The 24,351-nt window shown below is 48.3% G+C and overlaps 2 protein-coding genes across 2 annotated transcripts in view; one reads left to right on the forward strand and one right to left on the reverse strand.

Annotated features, from left to right (window-relative positions):
* BRCA2 (BRCA2 DNA repair associated) overlaps positions 1-24,351 on the forward strand; it is a 171,282-nt gene that overhangs the window by 125,131 nt on the left and 21,800 nt on the right. The window contains exons 21-25 of the mRNA XM_063951778.1: positions 1,016-1,217; positions 2,465-2,631; positions 2,716-2,854; positions 3,977-4,233; positions 4,807-4,929. Coding sequence (XP_063807848.1) covers positions 1,016-1,217; positions 2,465-2,631; positions 2,716-2,854; positions 3,977-4,233; positions 4,807-4,929 — 888 coding nt within the window. The remainder of the gene's footprint in view (positions 1-1,015; positions 1,218-2,464; positions 2,632-2,715; positions 2,855-3,976; positions 4,234-4,806; positions 4,930-24,351) is intronic.
* The window catches only part of N4BP2L1 (NEDD4 binding protein 2 like 1), a 136,904-nt gene that overhangs the window by 1,558 nt on the left and 110,995 nt on the right, over positions 1-24,351 (reverse strand). The window lies entirely within an intron of this gene.

Below are 24,351 nucleotides of genomic sequence, written 5' to 3' on the forward strand. Positions count from 1 at the left end.
AAAAATATTGTATTAAATTACCTTCCTGCTGTGTGTATAAGGTGAATATGCAACATAAATGAATTGTGTGAATGTAGATACACTTTGTTTAATGCACAAAGTTACAAAAAAATGTTGGCTAAAATTACCTTCAGGCTGTGTGTATAAGGTGTATATGAAACATAAATACATTCTGTGCTTAGATTTAGGTCCCATCACCATGATATCTCATTATGGTATGCGATTATTCCAAAATACGGAAAAATCCCATATCCAAAATACTGCTGGTCCCAAGCATTTTGGATAAGGGATACTCAACCTATTAGAAAAATAATTGAGATTATACATTGATTATAGATTATAATTTTTTATCGTTTTAGCGATGTTGATTTAGATAAGACCAAAAAAGATTAAGTGACCAGGGTCTACTCTGTAGGGGTGCTCTTCTGTATGCCGACTGACGGGATCCCGGTGCACAGTATACCGGCGCCGGGATCCCGAAAGCCGGCATACCGACACTTATTCTCCCTCGTGGGGGTCCACGACCCCCCTGGAGGGAGAATAAAAGTGTGGCACGCCCGCAAGGGGCTCATTTGCGCTCGCCACACTGTCGGTAAGCCGGCGGTCGGGCTCCCGGCGCCGGTATGCTGGTCGCCGGGAGCCCGACCGCCGGCATATCGTAGTGAACCCCTCTGTAGAGCAGGAGTAAGCAACATACAGCTCTCCATCTGATATGGAGCTACATAATCCCAGCATACCCTGCCACAGTTTCGTTTTGCACTAATAGGAAAAGGTATGCTGGTACAGTACGTGTCATTTCACAACAACTGTAAGGCCACACGTTGCTTACCCCTGCTGTAGAGAGGAAAGGTAACCTCTTACTATAAGGAGAAACCCAGATGTGCGTTTACACAAAGATATGTTCATGTGTAAATTTCCCATGTGAAGGATACAAAAACCCTCTGGAATGAAACAGAGATTGGTGTTTGCTGAGGTGGTCACTTAAATCTGAATAGCCATCTTTCCTGACTTTCAGTCTTGTCTGAGTAGTGAGCAGCTCCGGGCACTAAACCATCACAGACAAACGCTAAATGATAGGAAGCAGGCCCAGATCCAGGCTGACTTCAGGAAAGCCATTGAGTCTGCTGAACAGGGAGCTTCTGGCTGTGCGAGGAGGGATGTGACACCTGTGTGGAAGATGAGGATCATGGACTACAAACAACAGGACGATGCTTCAGGTGACAATTTTAGTGACGTTTGAAGTCAATTGATATTTTTATATTAATGAGGAAAAATATTTATCTAAAATTTATACGTTTATACTGGGCACGCTGGACAGATTTACCTGTCACTCATCCTTTAATAGAAAGAGCTGACTGCATACTGTCTTGAATCACTTCAAGTGGAGATTTTTGTTGTTAGGGGTGTGGTATTATATACCGACGGTCAGGATGCTGGCAGTCACATGACCGACCAAAGCATCCCGTCTTTTAGAATGCAGACAGATGATGGGGTAATACATTTATCACCCTTCCCCTGCCCTTTACCCTAACCTGCCTGGAGTGCGAGGTGGCGACTAGGGCTAAGACTCTGGGGTGGCGGCTACAGCTAGTGCTGAACCCCATTACTCACCTGTGGGATGCAGTCGGTCGGGGTTCCGGTGCCGGGATTGCAAGTGGTGTCAGAATTCCAGGCGTCAGCCACCTGACCTCCGTCATCCAGTGTGCTGGGATGCTGACCACATCCCATTATTAGCTTGCTTGTCTGTTAGATAACAATCTATGGAAACCTTCTAAATAGTGCAATGGGAGATGTTGCATGTAGCAACCAGTAAGATTGTATCATTTATTTAGTACTTTTTATACAATGAAAGCTGATTTTTCTGAGAGGGTTCTCCCTCTATATAGTCTTCTGATTGGTGGATTCATTCACAAGGGCATAGCTAGTGATATCGGAGCAGATGCTACTTATATGCTGCAGTTTTATTATTTCAAGTAGCACATTAGACAGAGGTTTGGAAATGTGGAGTTTATAATGGACAGGGTTGAAATATTTAACTACACTTTATTTTGCACATGGCTTCAGAGCAAAGTCAGGGAATACATAATTACATATGATTACAGAGAGAGTCCCTGTATCATCTTAATGTGCCTTTGTTTTTGTATACTGTAATCGTTCATTAGTACGGGCCTCTTGAAATAGCGTGACCATGCAGTCTGACAAGAATGTCACCATCCACACTTCTCTGCAGAAGGATATTTATTTCCACAGACAGCGATATGGAGTCATTTCACATTGCTTAAATGAATATTCTACTGCTATGAAAAGCTATTCCTGTTTTATAGTGCAGTATGAAATGACCTGAGCAATATACTGTAAATAGGGAACAAACAAACACACAGGCTTTGTGAACCGTAATTCCTACAAGCACACTGTGATACATTTTTATTTACATAAGACTTCTTTATAATGGCCCTTTTTACAGCCTGCACATTAAACATATGGCGCCCATTACCTGATGTAATGTCACTACTAAAAGAGGGGGGACGTTTCAAAATGTACCAGCTGGCGGCTTCCCAGTCGAAAAGCAAATCAACAGCAGCAGGAGTGCAGCTAACGGCTACAAAGAAGACGCAGTTTCAGCAGCTGCAGGTGAGGGGGGCTGGGGGAAGGGGGGGAAGGGTGAGACGCTCCCGTTACATCCTACACCTGCTCATTACTGCTTGTTTCTTTCAGGCCTCACAGAATATCTTGGAACAGATTTATACAGAGAGACAAGTGACAGAGTTCAGTTGTTTTCTGAAGCCTGATTTCACAGCGGCATATGGAGAGGTGGATGTGGTGGGATTGGTTATCTCCACACAGCAAAAAACAGGTTTGACCATTTATTTTACTGGGTTAATGAGCAATGTAATATTTTCTTCCACTGTCATTTTACAGATCACATGTTTTAAAGGTAGAGAATATGGGAGAAATACTGCTTGCATGGTTGATAAAGAAAGCAGTACAGCATCTCTACTTAGATCAACTGGGATATCGGAATGCTGCTATAGTACTTAAAAGGGAGACAGATTAATTTATCAGGCCTTGTTGACCTGAGCCCTCTGTTTGGACAGCTGCGGTAGCAGTGTGTGAAAGACGCAGTCATTCTGATTGAATGATGCCATTAAATCAGGAGCTGGCCGGTATCCTTCAGCTTTACAGATATCCTACAGATGCCACCAGTCACCGTACTTTGGGGGGTATTCAGTTAAGAGGATCCGACAGTTCCTTATTAAATTAGTGTGCGTTTTCGACTATTCTTGTCCCGTTTTCTACATGCCAGTCCGACTTTTTGTAAAGTCGAATTGGCAGGGGCAAAAATGGAACAAAAAACTGTCTTACCTGCAGCGGGGAGTGCTGTGGCCTGTGTGTCTCTCCTCCCTGGATTGCCGGTGGTGACCTCCGGTTTCGGATGCAGCCTCGGCTCTGGTGCTTCTGACGGACCTGTGCTCTCTCTCTCCTGCCTTCCCGCTTGGAGGCCTGCTTTCAGCTCAGGCTTTTGTCTGCCTTGGACCCCCTCCTGGCTGGTCACCTGCCGAGCCCCACAAGAACCTGGGATTTGAGCTCCAGAGTTGAATGCAGATTCGACTTGATTACAAGTCGAATCTGTATCAGCGGCAAACTGTCAAACCGACGCGTTTTTGACAAAGACACGTGGATCAGCGCGTAACTCGCCGTTCCACGTGTTTTCCGACAAGTGCCGGTTTTTACGACAGACGAAAATATGGCACTTTCATTGCATAGGTCAAAAAGTGCAGTTTCTCCCACTGTCTGAAAAATTGGCACCAATTGAATACCCCCCTTTATCTCCGTATATGGAAAAGATACATATCGTAGTTATAATACAGTGGTTAATGCACTGTAATTGTTTTCACCATTATTAACTCCTATTCATTAATTTAACCCATTAAAGTGAGTTACAGGGTTAATAATATTGGGTTTCTTTTCCCTCCAGGTGCTGCTCCAATGGTGTATCTATCTGATGAGACTTATACTATTGTAGCTATAAAGTTCTGGACTGACTTAGCACAGCTCTCCCTGGAGGAGCTCAGCAAGCCATGTACATTTATCGCTGCTAGTAACCTGCACTGGAGATCGGAGTATGTGTCTGGAATTCCTATAGTGTTTGCTGGTGATCTGTCCGTTGTTGTTGCAAATCCCAAAGAGCATCATCTACAGAAAGCAATTCAGAAACTTCGCCATTCTGTCCAGGTTAGTAATGACTGGAAGTAAGCTTGTATGTATCCTTTCTGCACCTTGATTAGTGTGTTGGGGACCCAGGTGTGATGCAGCTGTTTATGGGTGTTGGAGCCAGATAGTGTAGGTGGCAGCCAGTGACACTGCTCCTACCTGGGGCGCTTCCTGCTCTGTGATCAGTATGGGAAGTGAACGGAGCTGCATGTGACACTAGTGCTCATGTTGTCACCAACTCCACTCGCTGCCATAGCCATGGTTGTATATTAACAATACAAGGTCCCAGCTAGCCTCCAATACAGACTGCAGGGCACAGCCATTTGTGTCCATATGGTAAAGCCATATCGCCAGGTACTCTGGTAGCAATAACATTTATTATTGCAGGGGACTTAATGCTGGTCATGATGTAGGGGCTAGAATGCTGGTATACATTATGTAAAGGAGAGGGGGACTCTGCTGGTTAAATCATGTGGGGAGTCCAGTCTTGGTTTAATCATAGGGTGCTCGGCAGTTGGTTTAATACTATGGCAGGACCCTAATGAAGCTGCTTAGGATATTAGTGTCTTAACCCGAGGATTTTTTTATATGCAGTCTGTTCAGGAGTATTGCAGCGAAGCGGAGCTCAAGCTGATGAATGTCCTGCAAGTCCGTCATCCTGAGGAAAGGCGGTCTTTATATCCACACACTCCTATGGGTGCCGGAGGCAGGAGTTCAGTAAGTTCACTGTACCGTTAATTGATTTTAGATTTTACTTTTTCCCTAACATGACTTAGGTAGGTAACAAATTGCCTTGTGATACTTTGCTGCAATGCAAAAATGTGGGTGCACAGGCCCATTCTGACTCGTGTCGATGTATATTTATCCGAAAGAAAAAGTGACTGAGCTAGGACAGACTCATTTAGCCGCTATTTATCCTGGGTGTTCAGTATAACAGAGAAGTCAGGGGATTCAGAATCATGAACCATTTGTCTTCTCACACAGCACTATCTTAGTGCAGTGTTTCTCAAATCCGGTCCTAATGGAACCCTAAAGCTGAGCACACACTAGACGATGTGTGTACCCAACGATACTAATTATTCCTGAGAATACCTGTTGTTAGGCTTCCATGAGGACCTAGTTTAAGAAACTTTGTGTATTTTTCAAATTTTTTAAATTACTTTCTGCTGCGGGGTACACTGGGCTCCACAGGGAATGACATTGGGGTGTAGAGTAGGATCTTGATCCGAGGCACCAACAGGCTAAAAGCTTTGACCTTCTTCCCAGAATGCATAGCGCCGCCTCCTCTATAACCCCGCCTCCGTGCACAGGAGCTCAGTTTTGTAGTTGGTGCCATGCAGTGTAGGCATACAACAGGTGGGCTGCTCCAGCAGCCCTCAGAAGAGCTTTTTTAAGTGAAAAATGAAGACTTTAAGGACTGCAGCAGAGACACTGTGAGTGTTAGATGTCAGTCAGACATCTCCTGCTGCAGCTCCATCACCTCCCCCAGCGGCACGGGATACTCCCGTGCCCTGGTTGCCGGGTACTTACAGCGGAGGCTCCGGTTTTCTTCAGTCAGGCACACACACTCCACCGCAGCTCTCCAGGATCGTGTGGCCGCACTTCGGGAGGAGGTAAGTTGGTCCCTCAGACGGTACCCGCTAGAAATCGCGATCCGGCGCGGCTGGTGGGAGGCAGGCAGGCCACGCGCGCTGGCGTGAACACTGTGGCAGTACAAGGACCCCACTAGACCACCAGGGCAAGGGCACAGGTCGGATTCTCTCAAAAATCCGTTTGCTAAGGCCCGCAATACCCAGTGGTGAAGTCCAGCAAGGGGATAAGGCTCTGACCTGTAGCCCCTCCCCCAGCCCCAGGGCGCCATTTAGAGTAAATGTTCCCACCCTGGAGCTGCATCTCTCTGCATCTCTCTCCCTCACTCCCTCACTCCCTGTCAGCATTTGGGCGCCATTACACAGAGCTGCGCTGATCCTGGGACTGTTTGGGCAAATCCTCCTCTGTAAAGCCGCCTGCATGTCGGCGCTGTGCATTATACAGGACACTTAAGTATTCTACATGTCTGCTGACAGTGTTGGTTAAGAAACAGTGCATGTAGTCAGGGTTATAATGGTACAAGTACCCTGTGATATATCCAGACTTTACTGCGCATTGATATATCTATTGAGTGTATAGCTATACTTAGTCTTGCTTTGTATTGCTAGTCCAATGCAGTTTTATTGCATGTCATAATTTCTGCATTGTACAGTGTGACTATGTGTGTGTGCATATAGCTGCTGTGTGACCTCCATTTCTTGTATCTCACTTAGATTGCTATCCCTATTTCTCTATCGTCCTAGTGGATGCTGGGGTTCCTGAAAGGACCATGGGGAATAGCGGCTCCGCAGGAGACAGGGCACAAAAAGTAAAGCTTTTTCAGATCAGGTGGTGTGCACTGGCTCCTCCCCCTATGACCCTCCTCCAGACTCCAGTTAGATTTTTGTGCCCGGCCGAGAAGGGTGCAATCTAGGTGGCTCTCCTAAAGAGCTGCTTAGAAAAAGTTTAGCTAGGTTTTTTATTTTACAGTGATTCCTGCTGGCAACAGGATCACTGCAGCGAGGGACTGAGGGGAGAAGGAGTCAACTCACCTGCGTGCAGGATGGATTGGCTTCTTGGCTACTGGACATCAAGCTCCAGAGGGACGATCACAGGTACAGCCTGGATGGTCACCGGAGCCGCGCCGCCGGCCCCCTTGCAGATGCTGAAGTCAGAAGAGGTCCAGAATCGGCGGCTGAAGACTCCTGCAGTCTTCTAAAGGTAGCGCACAGCACTGCAGCTGTGCGCCATTTTCCTCTCAGCACACTTCACACGGCAGTCACTGAGGGTGCAGGGCGCTGGGAGGGGGGCGCCCTGGGAGGCAAATGAATACCTATAAAGGCTAAAAATACCTCACATATAGCCCCTAGAGGCTATATGGAGATATTTAACCCCTGCCTGATTTTTCTAAATAGCGGGAGACGAGCCCGCCAGAAAAGGGGCGGGGCCTATCTCCTCAGCACACGGCGCCATTTCCTCTCTCAGCTCCGCTGGTCAGGACGGCTCCCAAGTCTCTCCCCTGCACTGCACTACAGAAACAGGGTAAAACAGAGAGGGGGGGGCAAATTTATGGCGATATTTTGATATAACAAAGCAGCTATAAGGGAGCACTTATTATAAGGCTATCCCTGATATATATATAGCGCTTTTGGTGTGTGCTGGCAAACTCTCCCTCTGTCTCCCCAAAGGGCTAGTGGGTCCTGTCTTCGTTAGGAGCATTCCCTGTGTGTCTGCTGTGTGTCGGTACGTGTGTGTCGACATGTATGAGGACGATATTGGTGTGGAGGCGGAGCAATTGCCAAATATGAGGATGTCACCCCCTAGGGAGTCGACACCAGAATGGATGCCTTTATTTATGGAACTACGGGATAGTGTCAACACGCTAAAGCAGTCGTTTGACGACATGAGGCGGCCGGACAATCAATTAGTGCCTGTCCAGGCGACTCAAACACCGTCAGGGGCTGTGAAACGCCCTTTGCCTCAGTCGGTCGACACAGACCCAGACGCAGGCACTGACTCCAGTGGTGACGGTGACGATTCAACCGTATTTTCCAGTAGGGCCACACGTTATATGATTTTGGCAATGAAGGAGGCGTTACATTTAGCTGATACTACAGGTACCACTAAACAGGGTATTATGTGGGGTGTGAAAAAACTACCTATAGTTTTTCCTGAATCAGAAGAATTAAATGACGTGTGTAATGAAGCGTGGGTTGCCCCTGATAAAAAGCTGATAATTTCAAAGAAATTATTGGCATTATACCCTTTCCCGCCAGAGGTTAGGGAGCGCTGGGAAACACCTCCTAGGGTGGACAAGGCGCTAACACGCTTATCTAAACAAGTGGCGTTACCCTCTCCTGAGACGGCCGCACTTAAAGATCCATCAGATAGGAGGATGGAAAATATCCAAAAAAGTATATACACACATGCAGGTGTTATACTACGACCAGCTGTAGCGACTGCCTGGATGGGCAGTGCTGGGGTAGTTTGGTCAGAGTCCCTGATTGAAAATATTGATACCCTGGACAGGGACAATATTTTACTGCCGTTAGAACAAATAAAGGATGCATTTCTTTATATGCGTGATGCACAGAGGGATATCTGCACACTGGCATCACGGGTAAGTGCTATGTCCATTTCGGCCAGAAGAGCTTTATGGACGCGACAGTGGACAGGCGATGCGGATTAAAAACGGCATATGGAAGTTTTGCCGTATAAAGGGGAGGAGTTATTTGGAGTCGGTCTATCAGATTTGGTGGCCACGGCTACAGCCGGGAAATCCACCTTTCTACCTCAAGTCACTCCCCAACAGAAAAAGGCACCGACTTTTCAACCGCAGCCCTTTCGTTCCTTTAAAAATAAGAGAGCAAAGGGCTATTCATATCTGCCACGAGGCAGAGGTCGAGGGAAGAGACAGCAACACGCAGCTCCTTCCCAGGAACAGAAGCCCTCCCCGGCTTCTACAAAAGCCTCAGCATGACGCTGGGGCTTCTCAAGCGGACTCGGGGACGGTGGGCGGTCGTCTCAAAAATTACAGCGCGCAGTGGGCTCACTCGCAGGTAGATCCCTGGATCCTGCAGATAATATCTCAAGGGTACAGGTTGGAATTAGAAACAGATCCACCTCGCCGTTTCCTGAAGTCTGCTTTACCAACGTCCCCCTCCGAAAGGGAGACGGTTTTGGAAGCCATTCACAAGCTGTACTCTCAGCAGGTGATAGTCAAGGTACCTCTTCTACAACAAGGGAAGGGGTATTATTCCACTCTTTTTGTGGTACCGAAGCCGGATGGCTCGGTAAGGCCTATTCTAAATCTGAAGTCCTTGAACCTGTACATAAAGAAGTTCAAGTTCAAGATGGAGTCACTCAGAGCAGTGATAGCGAACCTGGAAGAGGGGGACTTTATGGTATCCTTGGACATCAAGGATGCGTATCTCCACGTTCCAATTTACCCCTCACACCAGGGGTACCTCAGGTTCGTTGTACAAAACTGTCACTATCAGTTTCAGACGCTGCCGTTCGGATTGTCCACGGCACCTCGGATCTTTACAAAGGTAATGGCCGAGATGATGATTCTTCTTCGAAGAAAAGGCATATTAATTATCCCATACTTGGACGATCTCCTAATAAGGGCGAGGTCCAGAGAACAGCTAGAGATGGGATTAGCACTGTCTCAAGAAGTGCTAAAACAGCACGGGTGGATTCTGAATATTCCAAAATCCCAGTTAATGCCGACAACTCGTCTGCTGTTCCTAGGGATGATTCTGGACACGGTTCAGAAAAAGGTTTTTCTCCCGGAGGAAAAAGCCAAGGAGTTATCCGACCTTGTCAGGAACCTCCTAAAACCAGGAAAGGTGTCTGTACATCAATGCACAAGAGTCCTGGGAAAAATGGTGGCTTCTTACGAAGCAATTCCATTCGGCAGATTCCACGCAAGAATTTTCCAAAGGGATCTGTTGGACAAATGGTCAGGGTCGCATCTTCAGATGCACCTACGGATAACCCTGTCTCCAAGGACAAGGGTGTCTCTTCTGTGGTGGTTGCAGAGTCCTCATCTATTGGAGGGCCGCAGATTCGGCATACAGGATTGGATCCTGGTGACCACGGACGCCAGCCTGAGAGGCTGGGGAGCAGTCACACAAGGAAGAAACTTCCAGGGAGTATGGACGAGCCTGGAAACGTCTCTTCACATAAACATTCTGGAACTAAGAGCAATATACAATGCTCTAAGCCAGGCAGAACCTCTGCTTCAGGGAAAACCGGTATTGATCCAGTTGGACAACATCACGGCAGTCGCCCATGTGAACAGACAGGGCGGCACAAGAAGCAGGAGTGCAATGGCAGAAGCTGCAAGGATTCTTCGCTGGGCAGAGAATCATGTGATAGCACTGTCAGCAGTGTTCATCCCGGGAGTGGACAACTGGGAAGCAGACTTCCTCAGCAGACACGATCTTCACCCGGGAGAGTGGGGACTTCATCCAGAAGTCTTCCACATGCTGGTAACCCGTTGGGAAAGACCAATGGTGGACATGATGGCGTCTCGCCTCAACAAAAAACTGGACAGGTATTGCGCCAGGTCAAGAGATCCGCAGGCAATAGCTGTGGACGCGCTGGTAACGCCTTGGGTGTACCAGTCGGTGTATGTGTTTCCTCCTCTGCCTCTCATACCAAAAGTATTGAGAATTATACGGCAAAGAGGCGTAAGAACGATACTAGTGGTTCCGGATTGGCCAAGAAGGACTTGGTACCCGGAACTTCAAGAGATGATCACGGAAGATCCGTGGCCTCTACCTCTAAGGAGGGACTTGCTTCAGCAGGGTCCCTGTCTGTTTCAAGACTTACCGCGGCTGCGTTTGACGGCATGGCGGTTGAACGCCGGATCCTAAAGGAAAAAGGCATGCCGGAAGAAGTCATTCCTACTTTGATTAAAGCAAGGAAGGAAGTAACCGTGCAACATTATCACCGAATTTGGCGAAAATATGTTGCGTGGTGCGAAGATCGGAGTGCTCCGACGGAGGAATTTCAACTGGGTCGATTCCTACATTTCCTGCAATCAGGATTGTCTATGGGTCTCAAATTGGGATCTATTAAGGTTCAAATTTCGGCCCTGTCGATTTTCTTTCAAAAAGAATTGGCTTCAGTCCCTGAAGTCCAGACCTTTGTTAAGGGAGTGCTGCATATACAGCCTCCTGTGGTGCCTCCAGTGGCACCGTGGGATCTCAATGTGGTTTTGGACTTTCTAAAATCTCATTGGTTTGAACCACTAAATAAGGTGGATTTGAAATATCTCACTTGGAAAGTGACCATGCTTCTAGCCCTGGCTTCTGCCAGGAGAGTATCAGAATTGGCAGCTTTATCTTACAAAAGCCCATATCTGATTTTCCATTCGGACAGGGGCAGAACTGCGGACTCGTCCGCATTTTCTCCCTAAGGTGGTGTCAGCATTTCATCTGAACCAGCCTATTGTAGTGCCTGCGGCTACAAGTGACTTGGAGGACTCCAAGTTACTGGACGTTGTCAGAGCATTAAAAATATATATTGCAAGGACAGCTGGAGTCAGAAAATCTGACTCGTTGTTTATATTGTATGCACCCAACAAGATGGGTGCTCCTGCGTCTAAGCAGACGATTGCTCGTTGGATCTGTAGCACAATCCAACTTGCACATTCTGTGGCAGGCCTGCCACAGCCTAAATCTGTAAAGGCCCACTCCACAAGGAAGGTGGGCTCATCTTGGGCGGCTGCCCGAGGGGTCTCGGCATTACAACTTTGCCGAGCAGCTACGTGGTCAGGGGAGAACACGTTTGTAAAATTTTACAAATTTGATACTCTGGCTAAGGAGGACCTGGAGTTCTCTCATTCGGTGCTGCAGAGTCATCCGCACTCTCCCGCCCGTTTGGGAGCTTTGGTATAATCCCCATGGTCCTTTCAGGAACCCCAGCATCCACTAGGACGATAGAGAAAATAAGATTTTACTTACCGATAAATCTATTTCTCGGAGTCCGTAGTGGATGCTGGGCGCCCATCCCAAGTGCGGATTATCTGCATAAATTGTACATAGTTATTGTTAACTAATTCGGGTTATTGTTGAAGGAAGCCATCTTTCAGAGGCTCCGCTGTTATCATACTGTTAACTGGGTTTAGATCACAAGTTGTACGGTGTGATTGGTGTGGCTGGTATGAGTCTTACCCGGGATTCAAAATCCTCCCTTATTGTGTACGCTCGTCCGGGCACAGTACCTAACTGGAGTCTGGAGGAGGGTCATAGGGGGAGGAGCCAGTGCACACCACCTGATCTGAAAAAGCGTTACTTTTTGTGCCCTGTCTCCTGCGGAGCCGCTATTCCCCATGGTCCTTTCAGGAACCCCAGCATCCACTACGGACTCCGAGAAATAGATTTATCGGTAAGTAAAATCTTATTATTCTGTAACCTGAGGGGGGCTAAGTGCGTCAAGTTTATTAGTTAATATAGGTGTTTCACAGGATATACTTATTGTGTATTTTTCTCTGTGATTTTTAGTAACCTACGTATACCTCTTGAATCTTCTGTTTTTGCTGATACACTACACAGGTGGTTCTTGTCAGGTATTTAGCTGCTGATATTGTACTGGGTTGCCTTGAATTGAGCTTTCATATATGTCCGCTACAAAGGGCAACGGGGCTGGGGCTGATCCCACATTGCGTGGTGGTGATACTGCTCCTAAGAAACCAGATAGGTTTAAACATCAGAAAGCAGCTGAACAAGTTTTACCTCATTCTGACCATTTAGTTGACATTCGTCAGGAATCCTGGGAAAATCCAGGAAAGAAATTCACACCTCACAAGAAGATGCTGGCTTGCTATCCCCTCGCTGCGGAGCTAAGTAAGAATTGGGAAACACCCCCGCCAGTGGATTGGCAGGTGGCGTGGCTGGTGGTATCCTCAGCTCTGCCTGTAACTACCGTCACGTCTCTGAAAGAACCGACGGATAAGAGTGTGGAGGGTTACTTAAAGGCGATTTACACCCTGGCAGGTGCTGTGCATCGGCCCACTATTGCAGCGACATGGGCTGCAGATATTAAAGCGTGGGCTCAGGAGGTGAAAGCGGAGCTGCCTTCCAACTTCTCTGATAATGCTAGACAATGTCTATCGTATATTGTCACAGCTTCTCATTACATTAAGGAGGCGGCTTCTGATGCCGGTATTCTGGTGGCCAAGGCTTCTACTACATCCATTCTGGCTCGCCGGATTCTTTGGCTACGATCCTGGTCTGTGGATCTGGATTCTATGAAAACCCTGGAGGTGCTCCCTTTTAAGGGAGACATTCTTTTTGGAGAGGACCTCAACAAAATAGTGGCTGACTTACACCCCTTTTCTCTGACGTCCTAGTGGATGCTGGGACTCCGTCAGGACCATGGGGAATAGCGGCTCCGCAGGAGACAGGGCACAAAAGTAAAAGCTTTAGGATCAGGTGGTGTGCACTGGCTCCTCCCCCTATGACCCTCCTCCAAGCCTCAGTTAGGTTTTTGTGCCTGTCCGAGCAGGGTGCAATCTAGGTGGCTCTCATAAAGAGCTGCTTAGAGTAAAAGTTTTGATAGGTTTCTTATTTTCAGTGAGTCCTGCTGGCAACAGGCTCACTGCAACGAGGGACCTAGGGGAGAAGAAGTGAACTCACCTGCGTGCAGGATGGATTTGCTTCTTAGGCTACTGGACACTAGCTCCAGAGGGACGATCACAGGTACAGCCGCGGAGCCGACCCCCTTGCAGATGCCGAAGTAAGAAGAGGTCCAGAAACCGGCGGCTGAAGGCTTTTCAGTCTTCATGAGGTAGCGCACAGCACTGCAGCTGTGCGCCATTGCTCTCAGCACACTTCACACCAACGGTCACTGAGGGTGCAGGGCGCTGGGGGGGGCGCCCTGGGCAGCAATGTTAATACCTTTTCTGGCTAAAAAGAATACATCACATATAGTCCCTGAGGCTATATGGATGTATTTCACCCCTGCCAGGTCTCAGAAAAACCGGGAGAAGAGCCCGCCGGAATAGGGGGCGGGGCCTATCTCCTCAGCACACAGCGCCATTTTCCCTCACAGAACTGCTGGTGGGAAGGCTCCCAGGCTCTCCCCTGCACTGCACTACAGAAACAGGGTTAAAACAGAGAGGGGGGGCACTTATTTGGCGATATGATTATATATTAAGATGCTATAAGGGAAAACACTTATATAAAGGTTGTCCCTGTATAATTATAGCGTTTTGGTGTGTGCTGGCAAACTCTCCCTCTGTCTCCCTAAAGGGCTAGTGGGGTCCTGTCCTCTATCAGAGCATTCCCTGTGTGTGTGCTGTGTGTCGGTACGTGTGTGTCGACATGTATGAGGACGATGTTGGTGAGGAGGCGGAGCAATTGCCTGTAATGGTGATGTCACTCTCTAGGGAGTCGACACCGGAATGGATGGCTTATTTAAGGAATTACGTGATAATGTCAACACGCTTCAAGGTCGGTTGACGACCTGAGACGGCCGGCAAACAAATTAGTACCTGTCCAGGCGTCTCAAACACCGTCAGGGGCTTTAAAACGCCCATTTACCTCAGTCGGTCGACATAGACACAGACACGGACACTGACTCCAGTGTCGACGGTGAAGAAACAAACGTATTTTCCTTTAGGGCCACACGTTACATGTTAAGGGCAATGAAGGAGGTGTTACATATTTCTGATAGTACAAGTACCACAAAAAAGGGTATTATGTGGGTGTGAAAAAACTACATGTAGTTTTCCTGAATCAGATAAATTAAATGAAGTGTGTGATGATGCGTGGGTTTCCCCCGATAGAAAATTATTGGCGGTATACCCTTTCCCGCCAGAAGTTAGGGCGCGTTGGGAAACACCCCTTAGGGTGGATAAGGCGCTCACACGCTTATCAAAACAAGTGGCGTTACCGTCTCCAGATACGGCCGCCCTCAAGGAGCCAGCTGATAGGAGGCTGGAAAATATCCTAAAAAGTATATACACACATACTGGTGTTATACTGCGACCAGCTATCGCCTCAGCCTGGATGTGCAGCGCTGGGGTGGCTTGGTCGGATTCCCTGACTGAAAATATTGATACCCTTGACAGGGACAGTATTTTATTGACTATAGAGCACAGAGAGATATTTGCACTCTGGCATCAAGAGTAAGTGCGATGTCCATATCTGCCAGAAGATGTTTATGGACACGACAGTGGTCAGGTGATGCAGATTCCAAACGGCACATGGAAGTATTGCCGTATAAAGGGGAGGAGTTATTTGGGGTCGGTCCATCGGACCTGGTGGCCACGGCAACAGCTGGAAAATCCACCTTTTTTACCCTAAGTCACATCTCAGCAGAAAAAGACACCGTCTTTTCAGCCTCAGTCCTTTCGTCCCCATAAGGGCAAGCGGGCAAAAGGCCAGTCATATCTGCCCAGGGATAGAGGAAAGGGAAGAAGACTGCAGCAGGCAGCCCATTCCCAGGAACAGAAGCCTTCCACCGCTTCTGCCAAGTCCTCAGCATGACGCTGGGGCCGTACAGGACCCCTGGATCCTACAAGTAGTATCCCAGGGGTAAAGATTGGAAATTCGAGACGTCTCCCCCTCGCAGGTTCCTGAAGTCTGCTTTACCAACGTCTCCCTCCGACAGGGAGGCAGTATTGGAAACAATTCCCAAGCTGTATTCCCAGCAGGTGATAATCAAAGTACTCCAACAAGGAAAGGGGTATTATTCCACACTATATTGTGGTACTGAAGCCAGACGGCTCGGTGAGACCTATTCTAAATCTGAAATATTTGAACACTTACATACAAAGGTTCAAATCAAGATGGAGTCACTCAGAGCAGTGATAGCGAACCAGGAAGAAGGGAACTATATGGTGTCCCGGGACATCAGGGATGCTTCCTCCATGTCCCAATTTGCCCTTCTCACTAAGGGTACCTCAGGTTCGTAGTACAGAACTGTCACTATCAGTTTCAGACGATGCCGGTTGGATTGTCCACGGCACCCCGGGTCTTTACCAAGGTAATGGCCGAAATGATGATTCTTCTTCAAAGAAAATGGACGATATCCTGATAAGGGCAAGGTCCAGAGAACAGTTGGAGGTCGGAGTAGCACTATCTCAAGTAGTTCTACGACAGCATGGGTGGATTCTAAATATTCCAAAACCGCAGCTGTTTCCGACGACAATTTGCTGTTCCTAGGGATGATTCTGGACACAGTCCAGAAAAGGGTGTTTCTCCCGGAGAAGAAAGCAAGGGAGTTATCCGAGCTAGTCAGGAACCTCCTAAAACCAGGAAAAGTGTCAGTGCATAATTGCACAAGGGTCCTGGGAAAAATGGTGGCTTCTTACGAAGCGATTCCATTCGGCAGATTTCACGCAAGACTTTTCAGTGGGATCTGCTGGAAAAATGGTCCGGATCGCATCTTCAGATGCATCAGCGGATAACCCTGTCTCCAAGGACAAGGGTGTTTCTTCTGCGGTGGCTGCAGAGTGCTCATCTACTAAAGGGCCGCAGATTCGGCATTCAGGACTGGGTCCTGGTGACCACGGATGCCAGCCAGAGAGGCTGGGGAGCAGTCACACAGGGAAAAAATTTCCAGGGAGTGTGATCAAGTCTGGAGACTTCTCTCCACATAAAACAATGCTCTAAGCTTAGCAAGACATCTGCTTCAAGGTCAGCCGGTATTGATCCAGTGGGACAACACCACGGCAGTCGCCCACGTAAACAGACAGGGCGGCACAAGAAGCAAGAGGGAAATGGCAGAAACTGCAAAGATTCTTCGCTGGGCGGAAAATCATGGGATAGCACTGTCAGCAGTGTTCATTCCGGGAGTAGACAACTGGGAAGCAGATTTCCTCAGCAGGCACGACCTCCACCCGGGAGAGTGGGGACTTCATCGGGAAGTCTTCCACATGATTGTGAACCGTTGGGAAAGACCAAAGGTGGACATGATGGCGTCCCGCCTGAACACAAGAGACCCTCAGGCAATAGCTGTGGACGTTCTGGTAACACAGTGGGTGTACCAGTCGGTGTATGTGTTCCCTCCTCTGCTTATCATACCCAAGGTACTGAGAATTATAAGACGTAGAGGAGTAAGAACTATACTCGTGGCTCCGGATTGGCCAAGAAGGACTTGGTACCCGGAACTTCAAGAAATGCTCACAGAGGACTCATGGCCTCTGCCGCTAAGAAGGGACTTGCTTCAGCAAGTACCATGTCTGTTCCAAGACTTACCGCGGCTGCGTTTGACGGCATGGCGGTGGAACGCCGGATCCTAAGGGAAAAAGGCATTCTGGAAGAGGTCATTCCTACCCTGGTCAAAGCCAGGAAGGAGGTGACCGCACAACATTATCACCACATGTGGCGAAAATATGTTGCGTGGTGTGAGGCCAGGAAGGCCCCACGAAGAAATTTCAACTCGGTCGATTCCTGCATTTCCTGCAAACAGGAGTGTCTATGGGCCTCAAATTGGGGTCCATTAAGGTTCAAATTTCGGCCCTGTCAATTTTCTTCCAAAAAGAATTGGCTTCACTTCCTGAAGTCCAGAAGTTTGTCAAGGGAGTACTGCATATACAACCCCCTTTTGTGCCTCCAGTGGCACTGTGGGATCTCAACGTAGTTCTGGGATTCCTCAAATCACATTTTAAACCGCTCAAATCTGTGGATTTGAAATATCTCACATGAAAAGTGACCATGCGGTTGGCCCTGGCCTCGGCCAGGCGAGTGTCAGAATTGGTGGCTTTGTCTCACAAAAGCCCATATCTGATTGTCCATTCGGACAGGGCAGAGCTGCGGACTCGTCCCCAGTTTCTCCCTAAGGTGGTGTCAGCGTTTCACCTGAACCAGTTTATTGTGGTACCTGCGGCTATTAGGGACTTGGAGGACTCCAAGTTGCTAGATGTTGTCAGGGCCCTGAAAATATAGGTTTCCAGGACGGCTGGAGTCGGGAAAACTGACTTGCTGTTATCCTGTATGCACCCAACAAACTGGGTGCTCTTGCTTCTAAGCAGACGATTGCTAGTTGGATGTGTAGTACAATTCAGCTTGCACATTCTGTGGCAGGCCTGCCACAGCCAAAATATGTAAATGCCCATTTCACAAGGAAGGTGGGCTCATCTTGGGCGGCTGCCCGAGGGGTCTCGGCTTTACAACTTTGCCGAGCTGCTACTTGGTCAGGAGCAAACACGTTTGCAAAATTCTACAAATTTGATACCCTGGCTGAGGAGGACCTGGAGTTCTCTCATTCGGTGCTGCAGAGTCATCCGCACTCTCCCGCCCGTTTGGGAGCTTTGGTATAATCCCCATGGTCCTGACGGAGTCCCAGCATCCACTAGGACGTCAGAGAAAATAAGAATTTACTTACCGATAATTCTATTTCTCGTAGTCCGTAGTGGATGCTGGGCGCCCATCCCAAGTGCGGATTGTCTGCAATACTTGTACATAGTTATTGTTACAAAAATCGGGTTATTATTGTTGTGAGCCATCTTTTCAGAGGCTCCGCTGTTATCATGCTGTTAACTGGGTTCAGATCACAGGTTGTACAGTGTGATTGGTGTGGCTGGTATGAGTCTTACCCGGGATTCAAAATCCTTCCTTATTGTGTACGCTCGTCCGGGCACAGTATCCTAACTGAGGCTTGGAGGAGGGTCATAGGGGGAGGAGCCAGTGCACACCATCTGATCCTAAAGCTTTTACTTTTGTGCCCTGTCTCCTGCGGAGCCGCTATTCCCCATGGTCCTGACGGAGTCCCAGCATCCACTACGGACTACGAGAAATAGAATTATCGGTAAGTAAATTCTTATTTTCCACTACCTTTAAAAAATAAGAATTTACTCACCGGTAATTCTATTTCTCGTAGTCCGTAGTGGATGCTGGGAACTCCGTAAGGACCATGGGGAATAGCGGGCTCCGAAGGAGGCTGGGCACTCTAGAAAGATTTAGGACTACCTGGTGTGCACTGGCTCCTCCCACTATGACCCTCCTCCAAGCCTCAGTTAGGACACCGTGCCCGGACGAGCAGACATAATAAGGAAGGATTTAGAATCCCGGGTAAGACTCTTACCAGCCACACCAATCACACCGTACAACTCGTGATACAATATCCAGTTTGACAGTATGAAAACAACTGAGCCTCTCAACAGATGGCTCAACAATAACCCTTTTGTTAACAATAACTATTTTACAAGTATTGCAGACAATCCGCACTTGGGATGGGCGCCCAGCATCCACTACGGACTACGAGAAATAGAATTACCGGTGAGTAAATTCTTATTTTCTCTAACGTCCTAGTGGATGCTGGGAACTCCGTAAGGACCATGGGGATTATACCAAAGCTCCCAAACGGGCGGGAGAGTGCGGATGACTCTGTAGCACCGAATGAGAGAACTCCAGGTCCTCCTCAGCCAGGGTATCAAATTTGTAGAATTTTGCAAACGTATTTGCCCCTGACCAAGTAGCTGCTCGGCAAAGTTGTAAAGCCGAGACCCCTCGGGCAGCCGCCCAAGATGAGCCCACCTTCCTTGTGGAATGGGCCTTTACAGATTTTGGCTGTGGCATGCCTGCCACAGAATGTGCAAGCTGAATTGTACTACAAATCCAGCGAGCAATAGACTGCTTAGAAGCAGGAGCACCCAACTTGTTGGGTGCATACAGGATAAACAGCGAGTCAGATTTTCTGACTCCAGCCGTCCTGGAAACATATATTTTCAGGGCCCTGACAACGTCTAGCAACTTGGAGTCCTCCAATTCACTAGTAGCCGCCGGCACCACAATAGGCTGGTTCAGGTGAAACGCTGACACCACCTTAGGGAGAAATTGGGGACGAGTCCTCAACTCTGCCCTATCCATATGGAAAATCAGATAAGGGCTTTTACATGATAAAGCCGCCAATTCTGACACTCGCCTGGCTGAAGCCAAGGCTAATAACATGACCACTTTCCACGTGAGATATTTCAGATCCACGGTTTTTAGTGGCTCAAACCAATGTGATTTTAAGAAACTCAACATCATGTTGAGATCCCAAGGTGCCACTGGAGGCACAAACGGGGGCTGAATATGCAGCACTCCTTTTACAAAAGTCTGAACTTCAGGTACTGAAGCTAGTTCTTTTTGAAAGAAAATCGACAGAGCCGAGATCTGTACTTTAATGGAGCCTAGTTTTAGGCCCATATCCACTCCTGCTTGCAGGAAATGCAGAAATCGACCTAGTTGAAATTCCTCTGTTGGGGCCTTATTGGCCTCACACCATGCAACATATTTTCGCCATATGCGGTGATAATGCGTTGCCGTAACATCTTTCCTGGCCTTAATAAGCGTAGGAATGACTTCTTCCGGAATACCCTTTTCCTTTAGGATCCGGTGTTCAACCGCCATGCCGTCAAACGCAGCCGCGGTAAGTCTTGGAACAGACAGGGCCCCTGCTGTAGCAGGTCCTGTCTGAGCGGTAGAGGCCACGGGTCCTCTGAGAGCATCTCTTGAAGTTCCGGGTACCACGCTCGTCTTGGCCAATCCGGAACCACGAGAATTGTGTTTACTCCTCGCTTTCTTATTATTCTCAATACCTTTGGAATGAGAGGCAGAGGAGGGAACACATAAACCGACTGGTACACCCACGGTGTTACTAGAGCGTCCACAGCTATCGCCTGAGGGTCCCTTGACCTGGCGCAATATTTTTTTAACTTTTTGTTGAGACGGGACGCCATCATGTCCACCTGTGGTTTTTCCCAACGGTTTACCAGCATCTGGAAGACTTCTGGGTGAAGTCCCCACTCCCCCGGGTGGAGGTCGTGTCTGCTGAGGAAGTCTGCTTCCCAGTTGTCCACTGCCGGAATGAACACTGCTGACAGTGCTAGTACATGATTCTCCGCCCATCGGAGAATTTTTGTGGCTTCTGCCATCGCCATCCTGCTTCTTGTGCCGCCCTGTCGATTTACATGGGCGACTGCCGTGATGTTGTCTGACTGGATCAGCACCGGCTGGTGTAGGAGCAGGGATTTTGCTTGACTTAGGGCATTGTAGATGGCCCTTAGTTCCAGAATATTTATGTGAAGGGAAGTCTCCTGACTCGACCATAGTCCTTGGAAGTTTCTTCCCTGTGTGACTGCCCCCCAGCCTCGAAGGCTGGCATCCGTGGTCACCAGGACCCAGTCCTGTATGCCGAACCTGCGGCCCTCTAGAAGATGAGCACTCTGCAGCCACCACAGTAGAGACACCCTGGTTCTTGGAGACAGGGTTATTAAGCGATGCATCTGAAGATGCGATCCGGACCACTGGTCCAACAGGTCCCACTGAAAGATTCTGGCATGGAACCTGCCGAAGGGAATTGCTTCATAAGAAGCCACCATCTTTCCCAGGACCCGCGTGCAGTGATGCACTGATACCTGTTTTGGTTTCAGGAGGTCTCTGACTAGAGATGACAACTCCCTGGCTTTCTCCTCCGGGAGAAACACTTTTCTCTGGACTGTATCCAGAATCATACCCAGGAACAGTAGCCGTGTCGTCGGAACCAGCTGTGACTTTGGGATATTGAGAATCCAGCCGTGCTGGTGCAGCACTTCCTGGGATAGTGCTACTCCCACCAACAACTGTTCCTTGGACCTCGCTTTTATTAGGAGATCGTCCAAGTACGGGATAATTAAAACTCCCTTTCTTCGAAGGAGTATCATCATTTCCGCCATAACCTTGGTAAATACCCTCGGTGCCGTGGACAGTCCAAACGGCAGCGTCTGGAATTGGTAATGGCAATCCTGTACCACAAATCTGAGGTACTCCTGGTGAGGATGGTAAATGGGGACATGCAAGTAAGCATCCTTGATGTCCAGGGATACCATGTAATCCCCCTCGTCCAGGCTTGCAATAACCGCCCTGAGCGATTCCATCTTGAACTTGAATTTCTTTATGTATGTGTTCAAGGATTTCAAATTTAGAATGGGTCTCACCGAACCGTCCGGTTTCGGTACCACAAATAGTGTGGAATAATAACCCCGGCCTTGTTGAAGTAGGGGTACCTTGATTATCACCTGCTGAGAATACAGCTTGTGAATTGCCGTTAGCACCGCCTCCCTGTCTGAGGGAGCAATTGGCAAGGCAGATTTTAGGAACCGGTGGGGTGGGGACGCCTCGAATTCCAGCTTGTACCCCTGAGATACTATTTGCAGGATCCAGGGATCCACCTGTGAGCGAACCCACTGATCGCTGAAATTTTTGAGGCGACCCCCCACCGTACCTGGCTCCGCCTGTGGAGCCCCACCGTCATGCGGCGGACTTGGAAGAGGAAGCGGGGGAGGACTTTTGCTCCTGGGAACCTGCTGTTTGTTGCAGCCTTTTTCCCCTACCTCTGCCTCTGGACAGAAAAGACCCGCCTTTTCCACGCCTGTTTTTCTGGGTCCGAAAGGACTGAACCTGATAAAACGGCGCCTTCTTAGGCTGTGAGGGGACATGGGGTAAAAATGCTGACTTCCCAGACGTTGCTGTGGAAACTAGGTCCGAGAGACCATCCCCAAATAATTCCTCACCCTTATATGGCAACACTTCCATGTGCTTTTTAGAATCTGCATCACCTGTCCACTGGCGAGTCCATAAGCCTCTCCTAGCAGAAATGGACAATGCACTTACTTTAGATGCCAGTCGGCAGATTTCCCTCTGTGCATCTCTCATATATAAGACTGAGTCTTTTATATGGTCTATGGTTAACAGGATCGTGTCTCTGTCTAATGTGTCAATATTTTCTGACAGTTTATCTGACCAAGCAGCGGCAGCACTGCACATCCAAGCTGACGCAATAGCTGGCCTAAGTATAATGCCTGTGTGTGTATATACAGACTTCAGGATCGCCTCCTGCTTTCTATCAGCAGGTTCCTTGAGGGCGGCCGTATCCGGAGACGGTAGTGCCACCTTTTTAGACAAACGTGTGAGCGCTTTATCCACTCTAGGGGGTGTTTCCCAACGTGACCTATCCTCTGGCGGGAAAGGGAACGCCATTAGTACCTTCTTAGGAATTACCAATTTTTTATCAGGGAAAGCCCACGCTTCTCTACATACTTCATTTAATTCATCTGATGGGGGAAAAAATAAGAATTTACTTACCGATAATTCTATTTCTCGTAGTCCGTAGTGGATGCTGGGGACTCCGTAAGGACCATGGGGAATAGCGGCTCCGCAGGAGACTGGGCACAAAAGTAAAGCTTTAGAACTACCTGGTGTGCACTGGCTCCTCCCCCTATGACCCTCCTCCAAGCCTCAGTTAGGATACTGTGCCCGGACGAGCGTACACAATAAGGAAGGATTTTGAATCCCGGGTAAGACTCATACCAGCCACACCAATCACACCATATAACTTGTGATCTAAACCCAGTTAACAGCATGATAACAGAGGAGCCTCTAGAAAAGATGGCTCACTACAGCAATAACCCGATTTTTTGGTAACAATAACTATGTACCAGTATTGCAGACAATCCGCACTTGGGATGGGCGCCCAGCATCCACTACGGACTACGAGAAATAGAATTATCGGTAAGTAAATTCTTATTTTCTCTAACGTCGTAAGTGGATGCTGGGGACTCCGTAAGGACCATGGGGATTATACCAAAGCTCCCAAACGGGCGGGAGAGTGCGGATGACTCTGCAGCACCAAATGAGAGAACTCCAGGTCCTCCTCAGCCAGGGTATCAAATTTGTAGAATTTTACAAACGTATTTGCTCCTGACCAAGTAGCTGCTCGGCAAAGTTGTAAAGCCGAGACCCCTCGGGCAGCCGCCCAAGATGAGCCCACCTTCCTTGTGGAATGGGCTTTTACAGATTTTGGCTGTGGCAGGCCTGCCACAGAATGTGCAAGCTGAATTGTACTACAAATCCAACGAGCAATAGTCTGCTTAGAAGCAGGAGCACCCAGCTTGTTGGGTGCATACAGAATAAACAACGAGTCAGATTTTCTGACTCCAGCCGTCCTGGAAACCTATATTTCCAGGGCTCTGACAACGTCTAGCAACTTGGAGTCCTCCAAGTCCCTAGTAGCCGCAGGCACCACAATAGGTTTATTCAGGTGAAACGCTGAAAACCACCTTAGGGAGAAACTGAGGACAAGTCCTCAATTCCGCCCTGTCCGAATGGAAAATCAGATGAGGGCTTTTACAGGATAAAGCCGCCAATTCTGACACGCACCTGGCCGAGGCCAGGGCCAACAGCATGACCACTTTCCATGTGAGATATTTTAACTCCACATATTTAAGTGGTTCAAACCAATGTGACTTTTGGAAACCAAAAACTACATTTAGATCCCAAGGTGCCACTGGAGGCACAAAAGGAGGCTGTATATACAGTACCCCTTTCACAAACGTCTGAACTTCAGGGACTGAAGCTAGTTCTTTTTGGAAGAAAATTGACAGGGCCGAAATTTGAACCTTAATGGACTCCCATTTCAGGCCCATAGACACTCCTGTTTGCAGGAAATGTAGGAATCGACCTAGTTGAAAAATTCCTCCGTCGGGGCCTTACTGGCCTCGCACCACGCAACATATTTTCGCCAAATGCGGTGATAATGTTTTGCGGTTATATCTTTCCTGGCTTTGATCAGGATAGGAATGACTTCATC

This window comes from Pseudophryne corroboree, chromosome 2 (assembly GCF_028390025.1).
Source record: "Pseudophryne corroboree isolate aPseCor3 chromosome 2, aPseCor3.hap2, whole genome shotgun sequence".
Taxonomy (NCBI): Eukaryota; Metazoa; Chordata; class Amphibia; order Anura; family Myobatrachidae; genus Pseudophryne; species Pseudophryne corroboree.